A 22,944-nucleotide genomic window follows, 5' to 3' on the forward strand; every position below is an offset into this window, starting at 1 on the left:
AAAATTGCCAATTGCAAAAATGATATCACAAATCTCTTTGTGCCTGGGTTTGATCAGCATTGCTTTGGCAGCTCCTGCAGTTATACCGCCAACAAACAACACTGATGCTGCTGTCCCTAACATTACCGACTGGATGGAAAATGGATTATTTGAAGGTGATTTGAAACTCTCAAAATAATTTATTTTGGACCACTACAACTTCAGCAGTATTCCTGGTGGAGATAAGCTTTGGGATTTTCTTGTTGGAGTGGATAATGGATCCAATTCCTCAAAACGTATCGAGCGACGTGGAGCCGGAAAGGAAGGAGTGATTAATCTATGGGCTAACAGTATTGTATGATATCAAATTTCAAACGGCATCTCACAGTCAACTGCTACATTGATCAGAAGAGCCATGGATCATTTTGAAGATCATACTTGCTTGAGTTTTGTGACCGCTAATTCGGGAGATTACATCGACTTTATCAACACTGATAGTGGATGCTACTCATCGCATATCGGAAGAAAGGGCGGAAGGCAAATGATTAACTTAGACCCCACAGGATGCGAAACATTCGGTATTATTGTTCATGAGATTGGTCATGCAATTGGTTTTTGGCACGAGCAGAGCCGACCTGATAGAGATCAATATGTGACCATCCTCTTCGGTAATGTTGTGAGCGGCCAAGCATTTCAATTCTTGAGAAAGAATTACAACAAAATTTACTCATTAGGCTCTATTTACGATTATGGATCGATTATGCATTACGGTCAAACATACTTTGACAAACCAGACTGCTCAGGATCTGGCTGTACAACTATTTCAGTTAACAACCAAGCTGAGTACAATCGACAAGGCAGGCCCTCTTTGGGACAGAGAATTGAACTAAGTACTAAAGACATTAATCAAGCGAACCTGCTTTATGCTTGTTTATTTAGTGGATCTTTAACGAATCTGCAAGTTTATATTCGTTACGCTCGAAATCTTAGAGACACAGACCCATGGCTAAACAACCCTGATCCCTATGTGAAAGTTCAAGCAAGACGGGCCAGCGGTTATGTGGTGACTCAATCTACTCGATATATAGGAGGAACAACAAGCCCAACTTGGAATCAGTGGCTTAACTTTGGCTGCCAGAAATGGAGGAATTTCGAGATGCAAATTTGGGATGAGGACAACTTTTTGACATTTGGAGACGATGAGATGTCGAATAAAGAGTTAGTCTTAATGAGTCCTGGAAATCATTACAGCCAAAGGCATAATGCACATGGTAACGGATACCTTTTCTATGACTACAAATTGATTAGGGATATTAATGATTGCATTCCCAATCGCTGCCAAAATGGTGGTACGTGTATTGACCAGTGTACAAGCTATCGATGTTCTTGCCCACAAGGATATTCCGGAACCAATTGTGAATATCCATCTGGGAATCTTGTAGTGTATGCTCGTTACGGTCGAAATCTTCCTGACAAAGATGGGTGGTGGAACAAAAGTGACCCATACATGGAGTTCATTGCAGTAGACAAATTCGGTAATTCGCGCAGACTAACCACCAGTGTGAAGTCGGGAACCCATAATCCAAACTGGAACCAGTCACTGAACTTTGGCCGTCGAGCTTGGAGCTACTTTCGAGTAAGAGTATATGATTCTGACAATAATGCTGATGATGCAATGTCCAGTAGTGTGACCTACTCTTTGCCCCGTCCAAATTATTCACGATCTTACATTTCTCACAACTGCTACAGTGGTAATGCCGTATTTGACTATTCTTACACTAATTAAAAACTCGATTTCCACTTGCAAATATGTAGACTTTAGATACATGTATAGATCTAGCTGAATTTTGATGCTTGAGATAATTATAGTTTGAGGACTTAATCTACTTGTGCTTTTGTTACTAGCAGTGTGTATTTTCCACATAAATTTTCGCTGAATTCTATACCGTACTCCTATACTCATATACTTGCCTATATAAGTGCACATAAACAGAGCTATTGATTTGTTTGAAGTTGAGTGCATTGTTAGCTCTTCAAGAGCATTTTTAATTTTGTTATCTCTGTCGACTTTTCTTCTGCATGGTGATGGCACTTGAAAGTACATTTTAACAGAACGAAAGGCAGTAAAAGACGAACGATTGAAGTAGATATGATGTGGTCTATGTTGTGCGCCGTGGTTTTCCTAGGAATAATGCGAGAATAAGCAATTTGAAAAAGCTGATAGGCTACCAATACCCCAATATACCTAGGTCACGGCACAAGTCAATTGTTCTAGGGTCTACAAGGTAGGTATCCTTACACGTAGAACAGAGTACCATTCTCATTTGCCACACTTTGTTAAACGTTTCAAGGTGACGGCTTGCTATAATTATTAGCCTATTTCTTACAAGTGGTATGTATGTACAACTGCATGTATAAGTACTCAATGTGCTATAAGGCTCACATATATACATGCATGACTTATATATTGTACTAAAAATCACAACTGACTCAGATCGAGTCTATGATAACATGAATGAACATTGTAGCTATAATAATTATAATTCACTGAGGTATAATAATACATGTACATACTAAAATACAGAACGTGTTGTTTGCTTTATTATCAAAGTTCATCTCTGTATCTGCACTCGTATGAGCTGGGGATAACATTCACACCCTCACAAGATAACTCTCCACAACAACGAAGGTTAACATTGTTAGTGTTGGTGATACTCAAACTAGAGCAAGAAAGTGGGTCTACACAATCGATATTACACTCATATCCTCCAGTTGGACACACCACTCGAGCACTCCGACATCCAAATATACCACTACAGGTTACTATGCAGTCACTGTGCGCAGGGCAGTACAGTGTTGCTGATTGACAAGATTGCTCACCACTGCAAGTTATTGCACATGATTTGCTGTCTGCACATCTGAAGGTTGAAGTCTGACATGCCGTTTTTCCAGAGCATTCGAAGGTACAACTCCCATTAGTCGCACAATTAAACTGGGTGGAAGGACATGAAGATAATCCAGAGCATGTTACATCGCATACTTCTTGGTCAGAACATATCTGACTAAGGTGTCTACACGAAGAAGTTCCATTGCATGTTATAGCACAGCGCTCTTGAGTAGGACATGTTAGCCGAGCATTATTACAAGAAGAGGATCCAGAGCATGCTAGCATACAAGTGTCATTGGCAGGGCAAGTTATTCGTGTGGACTGGCAAGAACTGAATCCAGGACAGACAATGTTGCAGCTCTCACTACCTGAGCATCCAATGGTAGCACTACTACAAGCAGAGGAACCATTACAGAGTATGTTACATTCTTCTCCAACAGGACACGTAAATGTTGCACTAAAGCAGGCACTGCTATCGACACACAATATATTACAACCACTACTATCACCGCATTGAAAGTTTGCATACCTACAAGCTGACGAGCCTGTACAATTGATGTCATATGCTCCAATACATGTGGTATATTGACAAGAGCTTGAAGCTGTACATGATATTTGACTGCTTTCTATACTGGCAGAGCAATCGAAATTGGTTCTAGAACAAGATGAGATACCAGAACAGTTTACGTTACAACTGTTTGTGTTATTACAAGTTAGAGTACTATAGTCACATGATGAGCTTCCGATACACATATAGTTTTTAGCCCTCATATTGCTGTTTTGACATGATATAGTACCACTACAGGTGACCTGCTCGCTAGTAGCAACATTTGCCCCTCTACAAGCATATGTACCTCTGCAGTCAATAATACAATTTGAGTTCTGTACGCACGTCATTACAGCATACTGACAACTGTAGAGGTTATCACAAGAAATGTTGCTGTCTCCTCCAGCAGGGCAATAAATATTTGCGTACTGGCAAGCATAATTAGCGCCACAATCTATTCGACTTTCCTTCAGATGAGAGTGTTACAGCTAAATAAGAACATGAATATTCAGCATTGCAGTTCAAGTCACAGTTTCCTCTTTGGCATTCTGTGGTGGCTCTCATACATGCTTGTGAACCTTGGCAATTCATATTACAAGCTCCATTTCTAGGACAGTGTATGGTGGATTGTAAGCATGAATATCGCTCATTGCATGCTACTGTGCAACCATCTCCTGGCTCAGAGCATACTATTGAGGAATTATGGCAAGCATAGGCACTTGTGTCATTACAGCTTATCCGGCAATGACCACCACCTATGCAACTTAGCTCATTGGTTCGACAGTTGGTTGTGTGGCAATCGAGCAAAGTTCCAAGTTTACCTGTAAATCGAAAATTAACATGTTACAATAACAAGTAATGTTAGCTTTCGTGTTTAACACCTTGCTTATATAGACACACAACTTACATGTTGGTGGCTTCCCATTCCATTCTACTCCACTACTGAAGCTCTTACACACTAGTCTCTCCTGCCCTGCCACCACATAACCTGAGTTGCAGCTGAACTCAGCTATAGAACCCACCACGAGATCCACGGAGTTGTCACCAGATATTTTTCTTAGCTGACCATTGTTGGGTGACTCCAGGGCCAGGCAAAGGGGGATAGCTATAAGTTGGAATTGCACGACATTATTGTCTATACGGACGTAATACGGATGCTATTGGCTATATATTATATATACACATCAAAGCTATATATAGTCTGACAGCCGATCATAATTATAGCTGTATATATATATGCATGTTTACCTCGACAAGATGGCTTAGTGGTGTTCCAAACTCCAGTGGATTCTTCTCCCCCTGACAACAGTCTACAACCTCTAATCATCCGACCAACTAAGGTAAATCCTGGGTTGCAGGAGTAGTTGGCTACTGCACCTAGTCCAAACTGTGAGTAACTACCAGCAGTGATTGCAATGAATCCATTTCCTGGTGACTGCAAGTCGGGACATCTCACTGCATCGGGTGCATCATGCATGTTTAATTTTATAGACGGCATGCACTTTTTACCTATGCACTTTCTACTCTTCTACGTCCTCCCATGCACAAGTTTTCCCTCACTCCCCCCCCTCCCCACTATCTTCCCTCGTGCTTTCTTCAAAATAGCTTACCTTGAGTGTCTTTTAGTAAGCTGATAAGCACGGATGCAAGAATGATTGCAATAAAAAGAAGTAGAAAAAATGAAAGGGCAGCAACTGAAAATAACGTTTTTGTCTCTCTGGAGAACTTGTTTTGATGTTTCATTTTTGGCACACTTTGCTGAACAGATGGTTGCAGATGGGGAGGACTCTGAGGTTCAGCCTCGGACTGCTTCTTATTGATGTTATATTCAGGCAAATCTACTTCATCGTAAATGTCTGATTCTCTCACTGGATTCCTCACATTGTAGGTGTTTATCCTTCTCTGGGCCATATGGAATTCTTCGCTTCAATTGATACTAGTACTGCTGCGGAAACAGGGTGTTTAGAACTAAAGTGAGGATCACTAGTAGATCTACTATTGTCTGCTACAGGGTTTTGCAGAATCTTTGAAATGGAGGGTATAGAGCGTTCCTTATATGGATATCTAATGTTTACACACATTGTGGTGTCATATACACATTGTGGTGAAATGCCAAGTCTGATTGGCAGACAAAATAGCTTTTTTCTTGTGAAAAAATATCAAGGGATTATTTTGGATATAAGATGGAGAATAGTGCATCAGACAGAGCTGCTTAGACTATCTTATCAAAGTGTTGCTGAGAATCTTCAAGTTGATCCATCAACTGTTGTAGAATAGTGCCATGCTGACTTAGACTACAACTTTATGGTTGACCACAGATAACCATATAAGGAACGCTCATCAACGCAAAACGCTTTTTTGTGGATATTGCAAAGATTCTGCAAAACCCTGTAATACTTTTATGCAAAGTATGATTGTTTATATAGCTAAGTGCATGTAACTATATGACTGTGTTCTTCTTTCAATCACTATAATAGCATGCAGTGCACATGCACTGACATCATGTTTTTCAAACAGGGATATGTAATAGATCTATATCTAATTATAACAACAGTTACTGGTGCATGGTATTTGATTTTGAAGCCTCCTACCATCATGCAGTCTCTCCACTCTCATGGGCTTATGTTTGACATTTTTAAACTATAATTACTGTTGAAAATGCCAGTTGCAAGACGAAACTTGGAGAAGCGTCTATACTAATGGAACAGAGTCTTATGGTATTCACTGAGTATCATGATATTCTTGAATTATTGTGGACTGTATACTGATGAGTCCCTGCACTTACACAAACTAACAGCGAGCTGCAGATGAAACTGGTTGTCATGAGTTTTTCTATTTGAATTTAAGGTTCAGTTTTATATAGGGTTGCACTATGAGTCTGTGCTATATAGGTAGGCCCTGCATGATAAATTATTCTTTTTTGTTCACCCATTCTTTAATTCTTCTCATAAAAAATCCGATTATTCTCGTAAAATTCCCCAAAAATGTGACATATATATATACTAATTACAACTGACTCATTCTCAGTGTTGTCTTAAGGCTTTGAATTGATCCATAATATTCCCCTTCAGCCATTTTTTGCCATGAGAACATCGTTATGCAAAACTTAATGTAAGGATCTTTACCAAAAATGGACATTTATGCCTATTATTCTTAACACCTATTATACTAAAATTATTCCGAGCATAATTTATCAGGGCCTAGTGCTAGGTCATGGGATTTGTACCCTGGAGTATCCTGAGAGTTTCAATGGATATTCCTTAGTGTCAGAGAGCATCATGGTACAAGCTATCGATGTTCTTGCCCACAATGATATTCCAGAACCAATTAAGAATATCCATATGGGAATCTAGTTGTGTATGCTCGTCACGGTCCAAATCTTCCTGACAAAGATGGGTGGTGGAACAAAAGTGACCCATACATGGGTGAGTTCATTGCAGTAGGCAAATTCACAAACTAACCACAAGTGTGAAGTCATGAACCCATAATCCAAACTAGAACCACATTGATGAAGACAAACAATGGTTCCGATGACACAATGTCCAGCAGTGTGACCTACTCTTTGCCCAGTCCAATTTATTCACGATCTTACGTTTCTCACATCTGCTACTAGTGGTAATGCCGTGTTTGACTATTCTTACACACTAATTAAAAATTCGTTTCTACTTGCAAACACGTACAGACTTTAAATACATTGTAGATCTAGATAGACTTTGTCTAGCTAGATGTTGACGCTTACTATATTATAGATTTGGGGACTTTTCTTAGATCTACTTGTGCTGTGATAATTCTGTTACTAGCAGTGTGTATTTTCCACATAACTTCTCGCTGAATTCTATACCGTACTCCTGCATGCATTGCTCATGCATACTCTTATAATTATACTTGCCCATCATGAAAGTGCACATAAACAGAGCTATTGATTTGTTTGAAGTTGAGTGCGTTGTTAGCTCTTCAAGAGCATTTTTAACCTCATGGTGATGGCACTTGAAAGTACATTTTAAGGCAGAACGAAAGGCAGTAAAGACGAACGATTGAAGTAGATAATATTATGATGTGGTCTATGTTGTGCGCCGTGGTTTTCCATTTATTTAGGAATAATGCGAGAATAAGCAATTTGATAGGCTACCAATACCCCAATATACCTAGGTCACGGCACAAGTCAATTGTTCTATGGTCTACAAGGCAGGCTATTCTAGGTATCCTTACACGTAGAACAGGTCGAGTACGATTCTCATTTGCCACACTTTGTTAAAGGTTTCAAGATGACGGCTTGCTATAATTATCAGCCTATTTATTATTAGTGGTATGTACGTACAAGTGCATGTATAACTTAGTATAAATTAATATACTCATGTGCTATAAGGCTCACATATAATACATGCATGACTTATATAATTATATTGTACTAAAAATCACAACTAAACATAAAGACTCAGAGTCTATGATAACATGAATGAACAGTTTAGCTATATAATAATTATAACAACAACTACTTCACTGAAGTATATATACATGTACATACTAATTAAAGTACATGCACAACATGTTGTTTGCTTTATTATCAAAGTTCATCTCTGTATCTGCACTCGTATGAGCTAGGGATAACATTCATACCCTGACAAGATAATTCTCCACAACAACGAAGGTTAACATTGTTAGTGTTGGTGATACTCAAACTAGAGCAAGAAAGTGGGTCTACACAATCGATATTACACTCATATCCTCCAGTTGGACACACCACTCGAGCACTCCGACAAGATTGCTCACCACTGCAAGTTATTGCACATGATTTGCTGTCTGCACAGCTGAAGGTTGAACTCCGACATGCCGTTTTTCCAGAGCATTCGAAGGTACAACTCCCATTAGTCGGACAATTAAACTGGGTGTAAGGACATGAAGATAATCCAGAGCATGTTAAATCGCATACCTCTTGGTCAGAACATATCTGACTAAGGCGTCTACATGAAGAAGTTCCATCGCATGTTATGGCACAGCGCTCTTGAGTAGGACATGTTAGCCGAGCATTATTACAAGAAGAGGATCCAGAGCATGCTAGCATACAAGTGTCATTGGTAGGGCAAGTTATTCGTGTGGACTGACAAGAATTGGATCCAGGACAGACAATGTTGCAGCTCTCACTACCTGAGCATCCAATGGTAGCACTACTACAAGCAGAGGAACCATTACAGAGTATGTTACATTCTTCTCCAACAGGACACGTAAATGTTGCACTAAAGCAGGCACTGCTATCGACACACAATATATTACAACCACTACTATCACCGCATTGAAAGTTTGCATACCTACAAGCTGACGAGCCTGTACAGTTGATGTCATATGCTCCAATAGAAGTGGTATATTGACAAGAGTTTGAAGCTGTACATGATATTCGACTGCTTTCTTTACTGGCAGAGCAATCGAAACTTGTGCTTGAACAAGATGAGATACCAGAACAGTTTACGTTACAACTGTTCGTGTTATTACAAGTTAGAGTACTATAGTCACATGATGAGCTTCCGATACACATATAGTTTTTAGCCCTCATATTGCTGTTCTGACATGAACCAGTACCACTACAGGTGACCTGCTCACTAGTAACAACATTTGCCCTTATACAAGCATATGTACCTCTGCAGTCAATAACACAATTTGAGTTCTGTACGCATGTCATTACAGCATACTGACAACTGTAGAGGTTATCACAAGAAATGTTGCTGTCTCCTCCAGCAGGGCAATAAATATTTGCGTACTGGCAAGCATAATTAGCGCCACAATCTATAGTCGACTTTCCTTCAGATGAGAGTGTTACAGCTAAATAAGAACATGAATATTCAGCATTGCAGTTCAAGTCACAGTTTCCTCTTTGGCATTCTGTGGTGGCTCTCATACATGCTTGTGAACCTTGGCAATTCATATTACAAGCTCCATTTCTAGGACAGTGTATGGTGGATTGTAAGCATGAATATCGCTCATTGCATGCTACTGTGCAACCATCTCCTGGCTCAGAGCATACTATTGAGGAATTATGGCAAGCATAGGCACTTGTGTCATTACAGCTTATCCGGCAATGACCACCACCTATGCAACTTAGCTCATTGGTTCGACAGTTGGTTGTGTGGCAATCGAGCAAAGTTCCAAGTTTACCTGTAAATCGAAAATTAACATGTTACAATAACAAGTAATGTTAGCTTTCATGCTTAACACCTTGCTTATATAGACACACAACTTACATGTTGGTGGCTTCCCATTCCATTCTACTCCATTACTGAAGCTCTTACACACTAGTCTCTCCTGCCCTGCCACCACATAACCTGAGTTGCAGCTGAACTCAGCTATAGAACCCACTACGAGATCCACGGAGTTGTCACCAGATATTTTTCTTAACTGACCATTGTTGGGTGACTCCAGGGCCAGGCAAAGGGGGACAGCTATAAGTTGGAATTGCACGACATTTAATATTGTCGATTTATACGGACGTAATACGGATGCTATTGGCTATATAATATTATTATTATACACTAATAATAATAATAATAATAACATCAAAGCTATAATTATAGTCTGACAGCCGATCATATTTATAGCATATATATATGCATGTTTACCTCGACAAGATGGCTTAGTGGTGTTCCAAACTCCAGTGGATTCTTCTCCCCCTGACGACAGTCTACAACCTCTAATCATCCGACCAACTAAGGTAAATCCTGGGTTGCAGGAGTAGTTGGCTACTGCACCTAGTCCAAACTGTGAGTAACTACCAGCAGTGATTGCAATGGATCCATTTCCTGGTGACTGCAAGTCGGGACATCTCACTGCATCGGGTGCATCATGCGTGTTTAATTTTATAGACGGCATGCATGCATGCCCCACCATGCACTTTTTACCTATGCACTTTCTACTCTTCTACGTCCTCCCATGCACAAGTTTTCCCTCACTCCCCCCCCTCCCCACTATCTTCCAGTGGCGTAGCCAGAGGGGGGCAGAGGGTGCTCCAGCACCCCCCTCTCTGGCCTCAGACTCTGCTCCACAAGTTCCTTTTACTAGCTAGCTGATATGAGAGAACTAGAGCTCTATTGCACGATCAACTCAAAACCCCACCTCCAACTAGCTAGCTCCACCTCCAAATATTCATTCCAGTCAGTGCACATGCGCAAAGCTATCACTTGCACCATCCATAATCGTGTCGAGTATTTTTCAGTTGAGCCCAGTTCATAGAGCAGCACTGCAACTGCAAGTGTCTTGCCACCCTGTTCTGCTAATTCACAAGCAGAACCAACCTGGTTAGTAGCTTGATTAATTAATAACAAAATTTAAATTAATTGTCACAACTCAAAACAATGCATTTTATAGGACATCTTCAGATGTAGCCTCGATCCCAGGCCGAGTTTTCGCTTTTATAACGGCTAGGCGAACAACTGGGCCTGGTACTAGTTGTCTGCGCATGCGTCAATCGTTCGTCAGATTCTGACGAATGGATATTCTCGTTCACTTTCGTGACATTTATATTCGTGTACTATAGTGTACTAGAAGTCAGTTCCCGTTTTATCATTATTGGAATCGATTGGAATGGCTCTTAGCTGAAGCTTCTCTCTTCTCTGAAGCTTATTCTGAAGACTGAACAACAAGGGAAGAGGTATAAAGCTTTGTCAAGCTTGTTAAGGTCAGATATTTTTGTGTGGGCCCTATGGCCGGCTATGCTATCAAGTCTTGTTCATGTTTGGCAAGAATGTAGGTAGACTATAGTTTCATCATTAAGATGATGGATCAAGTGAAGAGTGTGAGCTAGAGAACTTGGTGCTGCCATCATCAGCTCGTCGACAATGACACTATAACCGAGAAATTTAATATGTATAGATCTACACGTATTTAAAATGTCTACTTCTCTGTACAGGAGCAATGGCTAATATCCAGCTATCCCAACAGTGCTGCTCCTCTTGGCTATACTAACGGACGAGACTGGACAGTTTGAGGTAAGGGTTTAACCGTCTTTGGTTTCTTTTAATATTGTCCTATACTCACAGACACAGGACTGGAGTATGACCTGCTCATTCGAGCGTTGCTTGTGTAGCTCAGAGACATCAAGAGCATCTACGTTTTCTCAAGCAATGAGTTACGAGTTGGGGCCTAGAATCAGAGAAGTCCAGCAGCCTGCTAAATCTTTTTGAAACGTAATTTGAAGGCATTCAATCATCCTGAAGTTGCCCTGGGTCACTGTAATTGTGCTGCAGCACAACTGGCAACTCCCCAGGCCTTTGTGAAGCAGCTCCCTATGTGCATCTTTTGTGTACTCACTCTGTGCATTTTCTGTGTACAAATTTCCATTATTGATTTATTAAATATTTTTGCCGACCACAAATATACAATGAAAATTTGACGCATGCGCAGACAACTAGTACCAGGCCCAGTTGTTCGCCTAGCCGTTATAAAAGCGAAAACTCGGCCTGGGATCGAGGCTACTTCAGATGAAGATGTGGCTTAACCACCAGTACCCTCAAAGCAGCAGTACCCTCATTTCTTTAGCCAGATTGCGTTAGAATTAATCTCAGAGCATGTAACAACAAACATTTTCTGGGGGAGTGCCCCCAGAAAATGCTCCAGTTGGAGCACATTTTACACCACCAGTGCACTCCGCGCACTGGCAATTCGGACAAACCATTCATCCCAAGCACCCCCCTCTCTCAAATCCTGGCTACGCCCCTGTCTTCCCTCGTGCTTTCTTCAAAATAGCTTACCTTGAGTGTCTTTTAGTAAGCTGATAAGCACAGATGCAAGAATGATTGCAATAAAAAGAAGTAGAAAAAATGAAAGGGCAGCAACTGAAAATAACGTTTTTGTCTCTCTGGAGAACTTGTTTTGATGTTTCATTTTTGGCACACTTTGCTGAACAGATGGTTGCAAATGGGGAGGACTCTGAGGTTCAGCCTCGGACTGCTTCTTATTGATGTTATATTCAGGCAAATCCACTTCATCGTAAATGTCTGATTCTCTCACGGGATTCCTCACATTGTAGGTGTTTATCCTTCTCTGGGCCATATGGAATTCTTCGCTTCAATTGATACTATAGTACTGCTGCAGAAACAGGGTGTTTAGAACTAAAGTGAGGATCACTAGTAGATCTACTATTGTCTGCTAATACTTTTATGCAAAGTATGATTGTTTATATAGCTAAGTGCATGTAACTGTGACTGTGTTCTTCCTTTCAATCACTATAATAGCATGCAGTGCACATGCACTGACATCATGTTTTTCAAACAGGGATATGTAATAGATCTAGATTTAATTATAACAACAGTTACTGGTGCATGGTATTTGATTTTTTGAAGCCTCCTACCATCATGCAGTCTCTCCACTCTCATGAGCTTATGTTTGACATTTTTAAACTTACATAGATAAATGTTGAAAATGCCAGTTGCAAGACGAAACTTGGAGAAGCGTCTATACTAATGGAACAAAGTCTTATGGTATTCACTGAGTATCATGATATTCTTGAATTATTGTGGACTGTATACTGATGAGTCCCTGCACTTACACAAACTAACAGCGAGCTGCAGATGAAACTGGTTGTCATGAGTTTCTATTTGAATTTAAGGTTCAGTCTAAACTCTTTTATATAGGGTTGCACTATGAGTCTGTGCTAGGTAGGCCCTGCATGATAAATTATGCTTTTTTGTTCACCCATTCTTTAATAAAAAAATCCGATTATACTCTTAAAATGATTATACTCTTAAAATTTCAAAAATGTGACATATAACTGACTCATTCTCTCAGTGTTGTCTTAAGGCTTTGAATTGATCCATAATATTCCCCTTCAGCCATTTTTGCCATGAGAACATCGTTATGCAAAACTTAATGTAAGGATCTTTACCAAAAATGGACATTTATGCCTTATTCTAAAATTATTCCGAGCATAATTTATCAGGGCCTAGTGCTAGGTCAGGCGGTATAGTTTTTGGAAAGAATTTTTCTAATTATAACCACTTACTGGGTTGTCGTGCATGTGTATACGTATACTACAGTAGTATGAAAGTTGCTTACGTGGTGTGGGGAAAAATACTGACGCCAGTTGGTTGATCCTTTAAATAATCCATCACGTTATGTTTGTTACAATCTCCCATCTCGGACTTTGACATCCAATATGAGCTAGTGTTTATTGTTAAGACTTTTAATAGGTTGACAGCCCAATAATAACCCATAATTTCACTAACCAATGTTATTTTTACTTTTCGTGTTCTATTAGCAAGGAATCTGTGGCTATTAACCAACTTTTGTTCAGGCAAGACTGATCGAAGTATCTGGAGGTTAGTCAAAGGTCTGTAATGTAGGATTTTGGAAACCAGTGGAACTTTAGACAGTATGGTCTTGATGCTGTCAAGGAAAATGTAAAGGAGTCTTTTCATAATACGTATAGGTTATTACTCACAAGCAGCTAAAAAAAAGAGCCCGATGGCGAGAGTTGTATTAGCACGAGGGTATGAAGTTATCCTGAAGGATCATTACCTAATAGACCAATCAGATTGCAGGATTCTACCCGACTGCATTGGAATTTGCCACGCATCAATGCACTCCAGTTTCAAGCTAATAGGGTGATGAGTGGTGCTTTACGTGTTGAATCAGACAGCTTATTTTTGTGTCCACACACACACACACACACACACACACACACAAATCGCTCTCGCACACCAATGGCTGCACGTGAGTGGGTGTATATCTCTTATTGAGGTACTCGGTCTTTACTTCCTCCCATCTTATCTCTGCCGCACAAACAACAGACACTAGCGTAGTTTTACATGATAAGGATCGACTCGTTCGAACTACCCTATACTCTTACGACTGCATATAGCTTGGGACATGGATTTAGTTAGGTGCATGGCTTTGAAGTTATACTGACAGCCGGCTGGCTTCACTCCAGATTGAGGCCCAGTCCTAAATAGGTGTGCACGGGGGCTTCTTATGAGCTGTTTCTGATTGTTCCAGGGCTGAATGGCTGTACAGTGAAGTGTAAGACGTTGTAAGACATTGTACACTCACCAATCCACCCACACACATACAGGCTCTGTTCTCACGTATACCAAAGTTTTCTAGCCTCAATTGATGACTTTTTGCCTGAGCACTGAGAACAGGCAGTGTAGAAATTAAGGCAGAATTGATTAGGTAAAGATCCTTAACACAACAAGAGTTAGAGATATAATTATTATCAGGATTACACGAAGAAGTAGCCTGATATTATTATAAAAAAGCACACACGCAATGATCAAACAACAGTGTCTATTGTGTTCAATTTAGTAAGACTTACAGTCCTGTCAGTCAATCGCAGCATTCACAGCCTGCATGTAAAGAAAGTAACAATGCTCGAGGTAGTAACTACAATCAATTATATATTTTATACAGCCATGCTTGCATATTTAATAACAAAAAAAAATATTAATACATGCGATACATAATTTATACTGTACACCCAGTGAAAGTTAAATTTACCTTTTCTTTCAAGTACTGACAGATCTTGGTAGCAATCCCGTCCTTACCCAGTTCCAATAAGATCCTAATTAGTGTTCTGAATGTTGCTTCACTGGGCTCATGACCTCTCCAGATTGACAAACAGTTGATCACTGCCACTTGATTGCTTCTACTTAAATAAGTATCTCGCCTCACGTCAACCCGTTCATTGTCAGTTAACTTCAGTGGGTTGAGGTATAGCTCCACATCATCAAAGTGCATAGCTAATAGAGCAAGGTCGTCCTGTTCAATCTCTCGATCCAATTGCTCGTCAGTGACTCCATGCTTCACCATTAACTCATGGAGGCTAGTCCCTATCTTATATGCATGCACATAAGCATAATACTATAGCCATGCAACCTCTGGTCAGGAGTAAACCGTAAAAGGCTGGTACATATACACATTATCTAATTATGCCTTGATGCGCATGCGCAAGCGAGGTATACGGTAGTGTGTTTGTGTGTCTGTGTGTGTGTGTGTAGACCGCTACAGCTGCTTAAGGATGAATCAAGTGCAAGTAAGAGTTGGATTTTAATTAGTAGCTGCTCATGATATCGAGGCTAGTATATACAAGAGCAAGACTTTTGATTGTATCTCTGCTTCTGAGCAAAATTGGTGAAAATAAAATTTGACCCCCCTAAAAAATAACGTTTTAAACTGATAGACACTAAAAACTAGTATCTGCAAGAATAAATCCAATTATAGTGACCTTAATTAGCTAAGGTCAAGTGGTTCCAGCCTCCTCTGATGGGCTTGACATTGATAGGTGCATAACAGAGGAGGTCGGACATCACTTGAACTTTCACTAATTATGACCTTTTAATGACATTCCAGGCCAAATTGCTTTTCGTTTTTGCTGACTCAGCAGTAGAACATGACTAGATCTAGGCGGATCTAGCTAGTGTATGCATAACCATCATAGACACCAAACACAACTAGCTGTCAACAGATTCAGCGACAGAAACCGTACAGAAATATTGTCTCATGAATCAGTCGCCCTCTATAACATAGACTCGTGATTAGGCCGCCCAACTTTTAGAGGGCGGCTAAAATAGAGACTAGCAGAAGGCAAAAACAAAAAGCAATATTTGGCCTGGAATGTCATTAAAAGGTCATAATTAGTGAAAGTTCAAGTGATGTCCGACCTCCTCTGGGGTGCATAATACATCAATGTTCATTTTTGGTAAAGATCATTACGTTAAGTTTTACATATACCGATGTTCTCATGGCAAAAAAATGGCTGAAGGTGGATCAGTTCAAGTCAACAAGATAACACTGAGAACCAAGATATAATATATTAATTATGTTGTGTGTCAGTTGTGTGCTAGCTGTGTTTTTATGTCTACATCTTATAATTATTATGTGCGGAATAATCAGAGAATAATTGTTAGAATAATAGGCACATTTTTCAAGAATTAGAATAACGGGTGAGGGCCTAGTGCATGGTACTCGATCAACTCCACATGGATTATTTTACTTCTGACAATCAATTTCTCACTTTTCTATAACACTCTAATATTTTAAGGAAAACGAAACATGTCGAGAGGCATTAGCACAGCTGCAGTGCAGCTTGCAACATTTTAAGATTATTTCAGGTAAGATAAAAATACTATGCTTGAGCCACAACTTAATAGAAAGAAGTACATGTTAACTGGTTTAAAATTAATGACAACCAATAATTCATGCACTGAAGCCACAACCCTTGTAAAACACATGTAAAACACATGCTTGAGCCACACCAACTTTTTGACATCGCATGTGAACTGGTTTAGATCAATGATTAATGCACTGAAACCACAACCCATGTAAAACCCATGTAAAACACATGCTTGAGCCACAACTTGCATGTGAACTGGTTTAGAATGACAATCAATCATTAATGCACTGAAGCCACAATCCATGTAAAACCCATGTAAAACACATGCTTGAACCACACCAACTTGTTGACATTAAAAAGAAGTACATGTGAACTGGTTTAGAATGACAATCAATCATTAATGCACTGAAGCCACAACCCATGTAAAACACATGTAAAACACATGCTTGAACCACACCAACTTGTTGACATTGCATGTGAACTGGCTTAGAATGACAATCAATGATGCACTGAAGCCACAACCCACTACCTTGCTAATTCACTGTGAACCCCAGTAAATTGTTGCTGACAATACAGGTGGACTAGGGATTGTTTCTCCATGTAACCAATCCTAGATTACATCATCGATTCTATAATATTATACCTTAATTCTTAATGACATCACAATCATCCGACCATATACAGCCCAGGCTAAAGTATAAGCATTTCCCCATTGGTGGGATTAGAATATATAGTCACATGCATGATCTAATCTCCTACTAAGTGAACTAAGTACTAAAGACATTAATCAAGTGAACCTGCTTTATGCTTGTTCATCGAATCTGCAAGTTTATATTCGTTACGCTCGAAATCTTAGAGACACAGACCCATGGCTAAACGACCCAGATCCCTATGTGAAAATTCAAGCAAGACGGGCCAGCGGTTATGTGGTGACTCAATCTACTCGATATATAGGAGGAACAACAAGCCCAACTTGGAATCAGTGGCTTAACTTTGGCTGCCAGAAATGGAGGAATTTCGAGATGCAAATTTGGGATGAGGACAACTTTTTGACATTTGGAGATGATGAGATGTCGAATAAAGAGTTAGCCTTAATGAGTCCTGGAAATCATTACAGCCAAAGGCATAATGCACATGGCAACGGATACCTTTTCTATGACTACAAATTGATTAGGGATATTAATGATTGCATTCCCAATTGCTGCCAAAATGGTGGTACTTGTATTGACGAGTGTACAAGCTATCGATGCTTATGCCCACAAGGATATTCCGGAACCAATTGTGAATATCCATCTGGGAATCTTGTAGTGTATGCTCGATACGGTCGAAATCTTCCCGACGAAGATGGGTGGTGGAACGACAGCGATCCATACATAGAGTTTATTGCAGTAGACAGATTCGGTAATTCGCGCAAACTAACCACAAGTGTGAAGTCAGGAAACCATAATCCAAACTGGAACCAGTCACTGAACTTTGGCCGTCGAGCTTGGAGCTACTTTCGAGTAAGGGTGTATGATTCTGACAATAATGCTGATGATGCATTGTCCAGTAGTGAGACCTACTCTTTGCCCAGTCCAAATTATTCACGATCTTACGTTTCTCACAACTGCTACAGTGGTAATGTTGTGTTTGACTATTCTTACACTAATTAAAAACTCGATTTCCACTTGCAAATACGTAAACTTTAGATACATGTATAGATCTAGCTGAATTTTGATGCTTGAGATAACTAGTGTTCAAGCTGGTGCTGTGCTAATGCCTCTCGCCATGTTTTTGCTTTCGCTCAAAAGTATTAGAGTGTTATATTAGTTTCTATAATGAATTTTATATTAAAGTTAGCTTATCTATATAAAGTCACTGAGAAGAAAAGACTTATTTACATGCATCTATTGTTGTTATTTATTGTATTATGTGGCTTACCAGGACCTCAAGAAAGAAGAAAATTGATTCTTCCAGGATCTGTAGTTCAGTGTATATAATATCTAAGAAGAAAGACCTGTGTACATGTACATGCATATTGTTATCTATATTGTTATATGGTAGTGTTTTGTGGCTTACCAGGCTCTCAAGACAAAGATAATTCTGCCAGGAGGATCTGGATCTGGATCTTGGATATTATTTTCTCACACATGGGGGAATGAGCGCGCATGCACATTACATCCACAGGAAAAATTAAAGGGTGTGTCCAAAGAGATAAAATTAATGGCTACTGCATATGCACGTAGCTAGCTGTTTTAACAGATATTTTCTGAGTATTGTAGCTAACAAAAAGCTAGCGCTTTAGTGCCAGGCTAAAACTCATATGTTGAATAGAAAGTTTGTGCGGACAGATGATGCTATGAAAGATTCTGAAGAGACTGCAACAGCCTTCAATGTGAGTCAAACTAGCCATAATTAACTCAAGAAAGAAGCTTTAGTTTGCTAATCCACGAATCAAAATCCAAGAGAACGTGGCTAGAAGCCTATAGAAGCTGTTAGCTTTCGTCGCATTGCAACCGTTGAGCAGTTACAGCTAGAACAGACACACACACACCATAGCTATCTATGCACACACACAGACACACAGACACACACACAGTCAGCTTTACTGTATCCCTCGTGCGGCTACGCCTCGAGGCATAATTGAGTTAAGTCCACATAAATTTTCGCTGAATTCTATACTGTACTTCTATACTCATACTCTTATATACTTGCCTTTATATATAAGTGCACATAAACAGAGCTATTGATTTGTTTGAAGTTGAGTGCGTTGTTAGCTCTTCAAGAGCATTTTTAACCTCGTTAGCTCTATCGACTTCTCTTCTGCATGGTGATGGCACTTGAAAGTACATTTTAACAGAACAAAAGGCAGTAAAAGACAAACGATTGAAGTAGATATGATGTGGTCTACGTTGTGCGCCGTGGTTTTCCATAGGAATAATGCAAGAATAAGCAATTTGAAAAAGCTGATAGGCTATATACCAATACCCCAATATACCTAGGTCACGGCACAAGTCAATTGTTCTAGGGTCTACAAGGTAGGTATCCTTACACGTAGAACAGAGTACCATTCTCATTTGCCACACTTTGTTAAACGTTTCAAGGTGACGGCTTGCTATAATTATTAGCCTATTTATTACAAGTGGTATGTATGTACAACTGCATGTATAAGTACCCAATGTGCTATAAGGCTCACATAATATACATGAATGACTTTATATTGTACTAAAAATCACAACTGACTCAGATCGAATCTATGATAACATGAATGAACATTGTAGCTATAATAATTATACTTCACTGAGGTATAATAATACATGTACATACTAAAATACAGAACGTGTTGTTTGCTTTATTATCAAAGTTCATCTCTGTATCTGCACTCGTATGAGCTGGGGATAACATTCATACCCTGACAAGATAATTCTCCACAACAACGAAGGTTAACATTGTTAGTGTTGGTGATACTCAAACTAGAGCAAGAAAGTGGGTCTACACAATCGATATTACACTCGTATCCTCCAGTTGGACACACCACTCGAGCATTCCGACATCCAAATATACCACTACAGGTTATTGTGCAGTCACTGCGCGCAGGGCAGTACAATGTTGCTGATTGACAAGATTGCTCACCACTGCAAGTTATTGCACATGATTTGCTGTCTGCACATCTGAAGGTTGAAGTCTGACATGCCGTTTTTCCAGAGCATTCGAAGGTACAACTCCCATTAGTCGGACAATTAAACTGGGTGGAAGGACATGAAGATAATCCAGAGCATGTTACATCACATACTTCTTGGTCAGAACATATCTGACTAAGGTGTCTACATGAAGAAGTTCCATTGCATGTTATAGCACAGCGCTCTTGAGTAGGACATGTTAGCCGAGCATTATTACAAGAAGAGGATCCAGAGCATGCTAGCATACAAGTGTCATTGGCAGGGCAAGTTATTCGTGTGGACTGACAAGAATTGGATCCAGGACAGACAATGTTGCAGCTCTCACTACCTGAGCATCCAATGGTAGCACTACTACAAGCAGAGGAACCATTGCAGAGTATGTTACATTCTTCTCCAACAGGACACGTAAATGTTGCACTACGGCATGCACTGCTATCGACACACAATATATTACAACCACTACTATCACCGCATTGAAAGTTTGCATACCTACAAGCTGACGAGCCTGTACAGTTGATGTCATATGCTCCAATACATGTGGTAAATTGACAAGAGTTTGAAGCTGTACATGATATTTGACTGCTTTTTTTACTGGCAGAGCAATCGAAACGTGTGCTTGAACAAGATGAGATACCAGAACAGTTTAGGTTACAACTGTTTGTGTTATTACAAGTTAGAGTACTATAGTCACATGATGAGCTTCCGATACACATATAGTTTTTAGCCTTCATATTGCTGCTCTGACATGAACCAGTACCACTACAGGTGACCTGCTCGCTAGTAACAACATTTGCCAATCTACAAGCATATGTACCTCTGCAGTCAATAACACAATTTGAGTTCTGTACGCACATCATTACAGCATACTGACAACTGTAAGAGTTATCACAAGAAATGTTGCTGTCTCCTCCAACAGGGCAATAAATATTTGCGTACTGGCAAGCATAATTAGCGCCACAATCTATAGTCGACTTTCCTTCAGATGAGAGTGTTACAGCCAAGTAAGAACATGAATATTCAGCATTGCAGTTCAAGTCACAGTTTCCTCTTTGGCATTCTGTGGTGGCTCTCATACATGCTTGTGAACCTTGGCAATTCATATTACAAGCTCCATTTCTAGGACAGTGTATGGTGGATTGTAAGCATGAATATCGCTCATTGCATGCAACTGTACAACCATCTCCTGGCTCAGAGCATACTATTGAGGAATTATGGCAAGCATAGGCACTTGTGTCATTACAGTTTATCCGGCAATGACCACCACCTATGCAACTTAGCTCATTGGTTCGACAGTTGGCTGTGTGGCAATCGAGCAAAGTTCCAAGTTTACCTGTAAATCGAAAATTAACATGTTACAATAACAAGTAATGTTAGCTTTCATGCTTAACACCTTGCTTATATAGACACACAACTTACATGTTGGTGGCTTCCCATTCCATTCTACTCCATTACTGAAGCTCTTACACACTAGTCTCTCCTGCCCTGCCACCACATAATCTGAGTTGCAGCTGAACTCAGCTATAGAATCCACCACGAGATCCACGGAGTTGTCACCAGATATTTTTCTTAGCTGACCATTGTTGGGTGACTCCAGGACCAGGCAAAGGGGGACAGCTATAAGTTGGAATTGCACGACATTATTGTCTATACGGACGTAACACGGATGCCATTGGCTATATTATATATACACATCAAAGCTATAGTCTGACAGCCAATCATAATTATAGCTGTATATATATATGCATGTTTACCTCGACAAGATGGCTCAGTGGTGTTCCAAACTCCTGTGGATTCTTCGCCCCCTGACGACAGTCTACAACCTCTAATCATCCGACCAACTAAGGTAAATCCTGGGTTGCAGGAGTAGTTGGCTACTGCACCTAGTCCAAACTGTGAGTAACTACCAGCAGTGATTGCAATGGATCCATTTCCTGGTGACTGCAAGTCGGGACATCTCACTGCATCGGGTGCATCATGCGTGTTTAATTTTATAGACGGCATGCATGCATGCCCCACCATGCACTCTTTACCTATGCACTTTCTACTCCATGCACTTGCTCTCTCCCCACTCTTCCCTCGTTCTCCCACAAGTTCCCCCTCACTTCCCTCCCTCCACTATCTTCCCTCATGCTTTCTTCAAAATAGCTTACCTTGAGTGTCTTTTAGTAAGCTGATAAGTACGGATGCAAGAATGATTGCAATAAAAAGAAGTAGAAAAAATGAAAGGGCAGCAACTGAAAATAACGTTTTTGTCACTCTGGAGAACTTGTTTTGATGTTTCATTTTTGGCACACTTTGCTGAACAGATGGTTGCAAATGGGGAGGACTCTGAGGTTCAGCCTCGGACTGCTTCTTATTGATGTTATATTCAGGCAAATCCACTTCATCATAAATGTCTGATTCTCTCACTGGATTCCTCACATTGTAGGTGTTTATCCTTCTCTGGGCCATATGGAATTCTTCGCTTCAATTGATACTAGTACTGCTGCAGAAACAGGGTGTTTAGAACTAAAGTGAGGATCACTATTGTCTGCTAATACTTTTATCAAAGTATGATTGTTTATATAGCCATAGCCTCGATCCCAGGCCGATCCGTTTCTAATTGAACGCTTCGAGGAGGCGACATAGCGTTCAATTAGAGACGGATCGGCCTGGGATCGAGGCTAATACCGTATAGCGCGAAATTTTCGAGGCACTTATATTTCGTGGATTGGCCTCTAAAAACCATTTCGTTGCACAATGTTCGCGGAATAGCTGCTTACCGGAAGCCACGCCTTTA

At 40.1% G+C, this 22,944-nt stretch overlaps 5 protein-coding genes and 1 long non-coding RNA gene across 7 annotated transcripts; 3 read left to right on the plus strand and 3 right to left on the minus strand.

Annotated features, from left to right (window-relative positions):
* Positions 1 to 724: 724 nt before the first annotated feature.
* Positions 725 to 1,795, plus strand: LOC135336733 (uncharacterized). The gene has a single exon (XM_064532587.1). It carries the CDS (start codon positions 740 to 742, stop codon positions 1,763 to 1,765), a length of 1,026 nt encoding a protein of 341 aa, XP_064388657.1. The 5' UTR covers positions 725 to 739; the 3' UTR covers positions 1,766 to 1,795.
* A 657-nt stretch (positions 1,796 to 2,452) lies between these two features.
* LOC135335727 (sushi, von Willebrand factor type A, EGF and pentraxin domain-containing protein 1-like) lies at positions 2,453 to 5,585 on the minus strand. Its single transcript, XM_064531273.1, has 4 exons — positions 5,024 to 5,585; positions 4,662 to 4,868; positions 4,321 to 4,518; positions 2,453 to 4,234 (listed from the first exon to the last, which is right to left on the minus strand). Exons 1-4 carry the CDS (start codon positions 5,322 to 5,324, stop codon positions 3,855 to 3,857), a joined length of 1,086 nt encoding a protein of 361 aa, XP_064387343.1. The 5' UTR covers positions 5,325 to 5,585; the 3' UTR covers positions 2,453 to 3,854.
* A 2,167-nt stretch (positions 5,586 to 7,752) lies between these two features.
* LOC135335738 (zonadhesin-like) lies at positions 7,753 to 12,557 on the minus strand. 2 transcript variants are annotated; one of them, XM_064531278.1, is made up of 4 exons: positions 12,149 to 12,557; positions 10,022 to 10,228; positions 9,647 to 9,844; positions 7,753 to 9,560 (listed from the first exon to the last, which is right to left on the minus strand). In XM_064531278.1, the coding sequence occupies exons 1-4, from the start codon at positions 12,447 to 12,449 to the stop codon at positions 7,978 to 7,980; spliced, it is 2,289 nt and encodes a 762-aa protein (XP_064387348.1). In that variant the 5' UTR covers positions 12,450 to 12,557; the 3' UTR covers positions 7,753 to 7,977. The 2 variants fall into 2 exon arrangements, with proteins under 2 accessions (XP_064387348.1, XP_064387349.1); XM_064531279.1 differs by lacking the exon at positions 12,149 to 12,557 and adding an exon at positions 10,301 to 10,555.
* LOC135335740 (uncharacterized) lies at positions 10,788 to 11,772 on the plus strand. The gene is made up of 2 exons (XR_010394605.1): positions 10,788 to 11,386; positions 11,438 to 11,772. It is a non-coding gene; the product is annotated as an uncharacterized LOC135335740 (long non-coding RNA).
* A 4,440-nt stretch (positions 12,558 to 16,997) lies between the features above and the next one.
* On the plus strand, positions 16,998 to 18,158 carry LOC135336375 (slit homolog 1 protein-like). Its single transcript, XM_064532136.1, has 2 exons — positions 16,998 to 17,059; positions 17,270 to 18,158. Exons 1-2 carry the CDS (start codon positions 16,998 to 17,000, stop codon positions 18,156 to 18,158), a joined length of 951 nt encoding a protein of 316 aa, XP_064388206.1.
* Positions 18,159 to 19,671: 1,513 nt separating this feature from the next.
* LOC135335699 (P-selectin-like) lies at positions 19,672 to 22,720 on the minus strand. The gene is made up of 4 exons (XM_064531246.1): positions 22,316 to 22,720; positions 21,917 to 22,123; positions 21,582 to 21,779; positions 19,672 to 21,495 (listed from the first exon to the last, which is right to left on the minus strand). Exons 1-4 carry the CDS (start codon positions 22,614 to 22,616, stop codon positions 19,844 to 19,846), a joined length of 2,358 nt encoding a protein of 785 aa, XP_064387316.1. The 5' UTR covers positions 22,617 to 22,720; the 3' UTR covers positions 19,672 to 19,843.
* Positions 22,721 to 22,944: the final 224 nt, after the last annotated feature.

This window comes from Halichondria panicea, chromosome 5 (assembly GCF_963675165.1).
Source record: "Halichondria panicea chromosome 5, odHalPani1.1, whole genome shotgun sequence".
NCBI lineage: Eukaryota > Metazoa > Porifera > Demospongiae > Suberitida > Halichondriidae > Halichondria > Halichondria panicea.